Source organism: Conger conger, chromosome 4 (genome assembly GCF_963514075.1).
Source record: "Conger conger chromosome 4, fConCon1.1, whole genome shotgun sequence".
Classification (NCBI taxonomy): domain Eukaryota; kingdom Metazoa; phylum Chordata; class Actinopteri; order Anguilliformes; family Congridae; genus Conger; species Conger conger.
This window is the reverse complement of record NC_083763.1, coordinates 5259573-5269572: the sequence shown is the minus strand read 5'-3', so window position 1 is coordinate 5269572 and position 10000 is coordinate 5259573. Positions and strand designations below refer to the sequence as shown.

Below are 10000 nucleotides of genomic sequence, written 5' to 3'. Positions count from 1 at the left end.
TCATAATATAATAATAATCATCATCATAACACATCATCATCATCATCATAATATAATACGAATCATCATTATAATAACAATCATCATCATCATAACACATCATAAACGTCATCATAATATAATACTAATCATAATCATCATCATAATATAATAATCATCATCATCATCATAATATAATAATAATAATGATCATAATCATCATCATAATATAATAATCATAATAATTACAATCATCATCATAATATAATAATAGTAATAATCATCATCATCATAATATAATAATAATAATAATATAACCATAATAATAATGTGTTATTAAGCTGATACTTTTATCCAAAGTGACTTACAGTTCATTAGACTAAACAGGCAGCCAAAAAGTGGCGTATATGGCTGAGGTTGGGGGAACTACATAAAGATAGCAGGTTTCAATGGAAAGATGGAAAAAAATATATATATATGACATTTCAATGAAAATCAGTCAGAAATGTGCTAGTATGCTAGAATGCGGTTTCGAGCGCAGTCTAAGATACTACGGTAGAGGTGGGCTTATTCTGTGGTTTCTGCGGCGCGTGGAGGACCTTGAGTCTGGGCTTGCCCTCGGAGGAGGAGGGGGAGCCCCCAGAGGACGGGGGGACCAGCACAAACTCCTCGCTGGTGACGGTGGACACGGATTCTGTGGAGCCGCTCACTTTGCCCAGAGAGGAGCGGTCGTCCATGTTAGCCTGGAGCCTGGAGCCCTCTCCCCCTACAGCACTGCGCTGGGCCACTGCTGCTGCTACACACACCCTGCAGAGAAACACACACACACACACGCACACGCACATGCACACACACGTTAGCCTGGAGCCTGGAGCCCTCTCCCCCTACAGCACTGCGCTGGGCCACTGCTGCTGCTACACACACCCTGCAGAGAAACACGCGCACACGCACACGCACACGCACACGCACACGCACACACGTTAGCCTGGAGCCTGGAGCCCTCTCCCCCTACAGCACTGCGCTGGGCCACTGCTGCTGCTACACACACCCTGCAGAGAAACACACACACGCACACGCACACGCGCACACACGCACACGCACACACGCGCAGACACACACACATAAAGACCTACTCTATGCTGTGGCCTGCCATGCAACCCTGGAAATTGAGAGCAATGACCCAAATTCATCCAGTTATCTCAGAAACAGGTCAAACACTTTCATCTGTATTAACGCCGAAGAGGAGAAATGTTGCACGGCTTTAAAAACTCTGACCGAGAAGTGTTCCGAAACCCACAGCAACACCGTGGCCAACACCTGCTCACTGGGACATAACATGATGCAACTCCCTCCTTATCTGCTGCTGCCAGTTCATACAGAGCTGAAAATAAGGCTGTCAGTTTGGACCTATAAACCTGAGCGCGAGACAGTGGAAAACAAACAACAGCTCCGATCTTACAGCAAGCTTCAACCACAACACTGTCATCAGGAAACCGCCATTACCAATTCAGACGAAGTGCTGTTAAGTCACACTATTAGCGCCTAACTCAGAGAAGCATTCATCTCATAAAAACTACTCTAAGAAATGTTTCATGTCAGCTTGAACAGAAAATATTGCAGGTCTCAAGCTACAAGTTCTTGGATAATTCAGAAGAATCCTAGAATTGTAGGTCCCAACTGCAGACTCCTACATGATTCTGAAGAATTCTCTGGGCTGACGGTGCACTAATACAGTCGGATTTGTGGGGATTCCTTTTATTGACTACAAGCTTAGCTTGGAAAAAAACATTTTGTTAACGCAGGGAAAAGACTGCGTTTCCCAAATAACCCCTTAGAAAGCAGAATTAGTGCAGTGCCCGCAACTGTGTAATCCCTGACCCTCAGATCACCACGCACACACACTCCCACTCACGCACATGCACGTGAACACAAACACACACAAACGTACTCACTCGCACACGTACGCACACACACACGCATGCACACACGCACGCACACACACAAAGAAGAAACTTACTCACTCGCACACGTACGCACACACACACGCATGCACACACACACACACGCATGCACACACACACATGCATGCACACGCACACACATGCATGCACACACGCACGCACACACACAAAGAAACTTACTCACTCGCACACGTACGCACACACACATGCATGCACACACACACACACACACACACACATGCATGCACACACGTACGCACACACACACGCATGCACACACACGCATGCACACGCACACGCATGCACGCACGCAGGTAAACACACACACACACACACAAAGAAGGGCCTCATACTCTGTCACACTCACAAGCGCGCGCACACACACACACACACACACACACACACACAGGCAGAAGGGCCTCACAAGGCATCCTGACTTCTCTGGCCCCCTCATCCTGCTGGAACTGGTCATGTGGCCACATCACATTTATTCAATTAGTCCAACCGCAGAACACAGAACAGAGGAGAGGCAACAGAGAGACTAATGCCTGCTCTTAACAGACCTCCTGTTCGGCCCCACTTAATAACGCCAGTGTCATGTACCGCATTCCTACGGAATGTGTGCAAATCGCATCGGCTCCTCCATTGTATGGAGGACGCACGCACACATGACTCACTAATAAGATGTGAAAGCAAGCCGTTAGCTCTGAAATGTCACGATCACTGGAGACTGGGCTGCACAAGTGCATCAAATCATTCTCACATGAGCACTAATCGTAACGCAAGACGGAAGCTTCCGTTTCAATTCCCCCCCGCCCCCCCAATTGAAATTAAATATGGCTTCGTAATATGCAATTGCCTATTGCATACAGTGTGCGCTTGTTCTGAAGCATATATCTTCCTGAATCAACTGTTAGCAGAACATACTGTATGTTAATGGCATGATATCGACTGTCAGCTGTTTTTAATAGTTCTCACAAGTGTGTGTCTCATTATTACTAGGGATGTGTTCTCTCTGATGGTTTTACTGCTGCTTTTGTTTGGCTATGTTAGCAGTTTATTGTTGTTCCTACATAAGTGTATATCATTATTTTGAATAGTGTTCTATAAAAAACGTTTCATAGATATGATCCACTGTCAGATTAATCCACGTGGCCGAAGTCCTAATCTTTGTCGTATTCTTAGCACCAGGAACTGTACTTCCTTCTAGGGTCTTTCAGCGTTAAGGGGATGCACTGTGTTGTACCTCGCTCCGGATAAAGGCGTCTGTTACATGCCTGTAATGTAATGTGACGTAATGATATGATATGATTTGTATATAAATATGTAATAAAGAGGAAAGAAACAGCAATGCAAACACAGTATTAACCAGCCCTACTGTATCTCCACATCACATTACATTTTATTCAGCAGAAGATTTTATCCAAAGCGACGTACAAAACAGTGCACATCAAAGTCATAGAACAAACAGACAAACAGGACAGATAAGGTACAGTTCATATACGATTGGTTGTAAGGCCATGAACATAAGTGCAGTACATAAGGTAGATAGACCAAGTCTGTAACTACTATAGCAAGACATCACATCACAACTTGAGGAACTACAGTACCGAGACAAATACAAATTCAAAAGTCCAAGATTAAGGTATAAAATACAAGTAAATGAAAAAAAACATTAACAAAATTTGTATTAAGGTCAATTACAGCTGAACATATTTATAGGGGTTTTGTAATTTATAGTGATGATAAAGTAATGATTACCAATTGGCCTAATACATTCAGGACCAATGCATGACAGCCAGCCCAATGCATCACCATTACTGGGACAATCTTTTGAATCTTTTGAACTTCACTGTTAGACTGACTTCCTCATTTCCTGCCTGTGCACCCCTGTACATTCCAGACCATCTCAACAGGAGAAATTAAGGAAATGGATAATGAAAAAAAAAAAAATCTTTTTTTTTTTTTTTTAATAACAGAAAGTTTTTCCTCTTTTCTAAACTGTCCGTTGAGTGTCCCTGACAGCAGTTTTATTTTTAAAGCTGGCCAACTTTCCCCCGAATCCTTTTTCCAGAGTTCAGCACTACATTTATGTGCAGTTACGGCGGTCAATAACGCATTACAGTTCATAAACAGCCTTTCCAGAAACCATGGCAACCAGGAAACATGCAATTTTACCGTCCAGTTGTAGCCTTTTTTTTTCTCTGAGAATAGCAAAGAGAAACTAAACCTAGTCTTTATTCTACTCGCCGAGTCGAGTTTCACCTTAACGTTAGAAACAAGACGACTGTTCACAACATGGCCTTAACGGCCAACGGCGCATACAGTAAGCCTCCCACACACAATTATTATTGAAGACCAAACAGTCGATAAGTGCATGCACGCGGAGCTAAGTTTATCTCGGCGTAAAAGCAGGAAGTAATTTCGACAATGCACTCTGACTCTCGGCAGAGAACTCAACAGGACTGTGTGGTCAGCAGTCCCCAGGCCCATTGTCTACCCATTCCTAATGAAACTAGCTCACACATACACCCAGGCCCACAATCTACCCATTCCTAATTAAACTAGCTCACACATACACCCAGGCCCATGGTCTACCCATTCCTAATGAAACTAACTCACACATACACCCAGGCCCACAATCTACCCATTCCTAATGAAACTAGCTCACACATACACCCAGGCCCACAGTCTACCCATTCCTAATTAAACTAGCTCACACATACACCCAGGCCCACAATCTACCCATTCCTAATGAAACTAGCTCACACATACACCCAGGCCCATGGTCTACCCATTCCTAATTAAACTAGCTCACACATACACCCAGGCCCATGGTCTACCCATTCCTAATGAAACTAGCTCACACATACACCCAGGCCCATTGTCTACCCATTCCTAATGAAACTAGCTCACACATACACCCAGGCCCATTGTCTACCCATTCCTAATTAAACTAGCTCACACATACACCCAGGCCCATTGTCTACCCATTCCTAATGAAACTAGCTCACACATACACCCAGGCCCATGGTCTACCCATTCCTAATGAAACTAGCTCACACATACACCCAGGCCCATTGTCTACCCATTCCTAATTAAACTAGCTCACACATACACCCAGGCCCACGGTCTACCCATTCCTAATGAAACTAGCTCACACATACATCCAAGCCCATGGTCTACCCATTCCTAATGAAACTAGCTCACACATACACCCAGGCCCACGGTCTACCCATTCCTAATGAAACTAGCTCACACATACATCCAAGCCCATGGTCTACCCATTCCTAATGAAACTAACTCACACATACACCCAGGCCCACAGTCTACCCATTGCTAATGAAATTGCCTCATATATATACACACCCAGCACCACATACCCTCCCTTCTGCCCACAAGCTGAAATCATGATGACACACCTCAAACTTAGACGTGGCACAGTTTTCACTTTGCAGCAAAGCTCCAAAAGACAAAAAAAAAAAAACCCGCCACATTTGTTAGTGTTGTAACCAGTCAGCTGAGTGTTAATGTATGTAGTAGCCAAACACCCTGTTTTCTGACCAAAACAAAAATCGATCAAATCCATCAATGGCACTTTTTACATTGGAGGGATATAGCATGCACTCTTATCTTGACATAATTACACAGCCTGTATTCTTTTTTAAAAAACAATTCCAATCCGTTACAACAGGGTACCTACTTACTCTAAGAAATTCAGGTGAAGCACCTAGCACAAGGGTACAAGGACAGTGTCCGACCACAGAACTGAACCTAGGTCCAACAACCCTGGGCTTGTACTGTAAGCCCAGGTCAGTGGTCCTCACTCCTCATCCTGGAGAGCCACAGGGCGTGCTGACTTTTGTTTTCAGCAACCATCTCAGACCCAAGAAACCAGGTGAGGGGAGTTAAGGGCGTAATCAAGTGGTTTCATTGGTCAGTTACAGTAAGTGGTGAGTAACAATCAAAGCCAGCACACCCTGCAGCCTTCCAGGTCCAGGACTGAATAACACTGGCCCAGGTCATACACTCTGTGCTGCAGTCGATGAGTCCTGTCGATGAGTCCTGTCCAAGCACAAGAGCGCCGCCAGTCAGACGCAACTTACTTCCAATTAGCGGGTGGACAAACCTCATCGCAAATAGGGAGCAAGCCGGCGATTGCCGATTCGTCTACATAACCGTCTAGAGTTTGCGTGTGCTGCGCTGGAACTTCTCTCAAGAGCTAGCCACCCATCCAACCATGACATCACTCTCCACCGACATCTGGTCCAAGGGGTAGTGGAGGATGAGGCCGGGCCAAGCGGCGGCTAAAACGGTGTCTGTGCCTGTCAGCATAGCCTAGTCTGGGCCACACCCTGTGGCTGGACACAGCAGAACACAGAAACTGTGCCACACCTATTCTGCACTGTAACTCAGTGACTACGGTGACTGCCACTACTTACAGTACGTGGAGGATCTGAAAGTGCTTCGATGGAAACAAGCGATTCAATATGAAACAACACTTTTATTTACAACTAACGTTAACTCCTTATGGCGCGTTCAAGGAATAGCTACCTGCTCGTGTAAATAATTGCACAAACAATGTTTACGGACGTCTGTCATGTGCTACCTGTTTCGTTGGGAAAGAACACATGCAACGTGTATATTTTTGGCAAAGCATCATTATCCTTTATGTGGAAGCACATGATCTGAAATGCCCTCCTGTTGCAGACTGGTTCTCCCGGTTTTGCGGTAATTTATTCGACAAAGGGAGTGAGCACTCAGCGAGTGGAGAGGTTTTCTGACGACTGTCAGCGCACCTGTCAACGTAGTAACCAGCATTGCAGACCAAGTTTACATTTGCTCCCGTCTACAATAAACACACGTGCTTTCACGAGAATTTCTTCACGAACCGTGCATATCCTCAACAGTCTATAAAATAACTGAATACGCTTGTAAATAAAAATGTAGCTAGCAACAGATAGAGCGAGCAATAGCTACAGTAGTTTCAAAACTTCACGGTTGCAGTCGACTACTAACGCGGGGTAATGAAAGTCACAGATGAAAGGCAAAACAGCAAGAATAACCAATCCTTTTGCATTTTCAATAAAAAAAAATACACAAACACTAATTACAAGATAACTTCAAAACCTTGCTCGCAATCATACGGTTAATACATTTAGAAACAAGTTAACAGTTACAAACCTGTCAAGAACACACAAGTTCGCATCCAAAGTCTGCCTGGTTTCTTAACGGCAGCTAGCTACGTTTTAATGTAAGATCCTTCTTCTTAAGCCTTGACTATTATAATAGCTTGTAATTAGTTTAGCTTACAAATGAGTTAGCTGCCTTGCTGTGCAACTTATGTTGGAAAAACACAAGGAGCGGCGCGGCTGTCTAATACTAGCAAGATAAGTTAGCAAGCCCACATGCTAGCTAGAGCGCTAGTTAGCTAGCTAGACAGGAAGGAAACCTGCCACAATACGCTACATTAGCCAGCTATTAATCTAGCTTGCTAGCTCGGGAGTATAAACAAGACAGCACAAAACACGTAGCTAGCCAACTTGACACCTAGCAAAATATTCACCGCTTTAGCAAGCTTTAGCAAGCAACTGTTAAATTTTGTTGAATACACTTAGCACTGTCAACTATGTTGGCAATATAGGTGGGCTTCTGGGTTTCAGTCAGTGACAGGAAGTAGCTAGCCCAGCTTGCTAGCTTGCTTGGATCGGCTAGGCTAAGGCATAAAAATAATTCAAAACAGTTCAGGAGCACACACTCAAAAGGCTGCTAGTTAAGAAGTGCGTTACATTTTTCAAGATAACAGACTCCACGTAAGCAGCGAGATAAAAACAGATTACATAAATATGTTTATTTTAAAATTATTTTGTTGTTTTTATTTCATTGTCTTGGGGTACTAAAAACAACTTACTTGTTTAGAGTCTACGCCTCCGGACGTGAGTGTCAGCTGAGCCGCAGTCAGTGCAGTCGCCCACCGACACGAATTTCCCATCCGCAGCCTCTTCGATCCCAGGCGCGTCAACGCGGCGCACGAACGTCACCAAGTTCCATCCACCAGGCCCGGGAACGAGCGCGCATTTTTATTTACGGGTCGCTATAATGTAATTTGCCAATGTCATATACGTAAATGCATTGCAACATTACGTTCCAATAACTATGATGCAAAAGGGTTTTCTATTATTGGTGAACACCTTCGTTTCATAATGACTGATAAAAAGTCCATGCAAAAAAAATCCATCCAAGTTCCTCTTAAAAAGTAGAACTAAGTGTTTTCCCACGCAAGGAATCACTACAACCCACGACACTCCATCTGCAATATTCTGTAACATTTTTGGTTTCTCTTATTAGTTTTCGTAGCTTGTGTTATGATTATGGAGAAAGTGCATGGAATAAAATATAATTTAAACGTTTCCCTGACACAAGAATGTGTTAATAGATGGTTAAATAGCATGCAAACAATATGTTGTATATCTTACCACGTGCCCCATGCTCATTTACTCATTAATGGCTGAGTTCTCTGATTTCTAAATGAAGCCAACTATATCCTGTATTTCTGTGTATGCAGCCTTCTTTATGGTTATACTTGCTACAGTAGGACCGTATGGACATGGTTCTTAATTCCACAAGTAATCTGGATCAATCCACATATGCAATACTGGGCATGTACCCTGTACAGACCTTTCCTTTATGCACATAATACACAATACTGAATAGTCAACAAACATTCCTACTACACTCAAAAACAAATGTTCCAACAGGAACCCTGTGACAATAAGATCGGCACTGCCGTCCCTTGAGCAAGGCCCTTAACCCTGCATTGCTCCAGGGGAGGATTGTCTCCTGCTTAGTCTAATCAACTGTACGTCGTTCTGGATAAGAGCGTCTGCCAAATGCCATTAATGTAATATAATGTAAAGTAATGTCATTCCGTAGAAAAACCCTGTCTGCTTAAAGGGTTCTTTGTCAGGCAAAGTGGTTCTTTGTATGGATGTTTTCACACTTCACACCTATAACAGAGGGTTCCATAAAGAACTAAAAAAGGTTCCAGAGTGTAAAATCCAGCTATGACCAGCTTGAAATACCAGCTACTAGCTGATTCAAAACATACCTTGAGCTGTTTTATTCAATCAAGCCAAAGAACCCTTTTAGAACCCTTTTTTTTCTAAGAGCGTATAGTGCCTCTTCTAATAATTGTTTCATGGTGGAGATTGCAGGTATTTGTACTGAATTTATAAAAGTTAGCCCATTTAAAGCAAGATAACAGGAGGCAAGACAACAAAAGCAGCTTGTAGCAGTTATGAATATTTAATGGTCTTCAAAAGGGAACATTCGTGAAACAAGTGGCCATTTCCAATGTGTGTGTGTGTGTGTGTGTGTGTGTTTTATCTTTGAATAATATAACCTTTAAAAAAAGAATACAGGTCATCCCAAAAATAAAAAAAATAAACAATAAACCAAATAAATAACAAAGAAATAAATGGCAGTCATGTGTCTGTATGACATCAGAGATACAACTGTGACATAAAAGTTTGACAGCCACGCTACAGGCAAGCAGTGCCTCGCAAGAACACAATGAGCTACAGCCCAAAAACTGGACACTGAGTGGGCATCTGAATCAACGGATTAACCAGTGTTTATATTGTATGTAACGTGTTGCCTTGAATGGCCAGGAACTACAGGGAGAGGTTGTTGAATGTGGGTTAGGGTATAAGAATTTACTACGGTGTGTGGTAACTGGTCACACACGACAGTTGTGTGCGGTGGTGAGCTGTGGGATCCTGAAAACGGCAAGAAAAGGAAAAACTCATCCTCAGAACTCTACTACAGTTAATATCAACAGTATTATTAGTGTCACTTTATTTTAACTTTCTCGGTTTTTTGCTTTGCTGTTCCATTCAAGATTCTTACAAAAAATGTTCTTCACATCCTATACACGAGAAAAAACATAGTAAGGGAGAAAAAATAATAATACCATATGTATTGCAAGCATTATTGTCTAATATCACTTTAAAGGTGCATCAATGAAACAGAAAAGAGTTAATAATGAATGCAGACATTCC

General features: G+C 43.0%; 1 protein-coding gene across 6 annotated transcripts in view; it reads right to left on the bottom strand.

The window, feature by feature from the left end:
* rabgap1l (RAB GTPase activating protein 1-like) overlaps positions 1-7941 on the bottom strand; it is a 128043-nt gene extending 120102 nt beyond the window's left edge. Inside the window, exons 1-3 of one of the 6 annotated variants that reach the window (XM_061237443.1) lie at positions 7852-7941; positions 1017-1028; positions 579-777 (exon numbers count right to left, since the gene is read on the bottom strand). In XM_061237443.1, coding sequence (XP_061093427.1) covers positions 579-716 — 138 coding nt within the window. In that variant the 5' untranslated portion in view covers positions 717-777; positions 1017-1028; positions 7852-7941. Of the gene's footprint in view, positions 1-578; positions 787-1016; positions 1029-7124; positions 7566-7851 lie in introns of those variants that run through there. The other 5 variants (XM_061237437.1, XM_061237441.1, XM_061237439.1 and 2 more) reach the window with 5 other exon arrangements.
* Positions 7942-10000: the final 2059 nt, after the last annotated feature.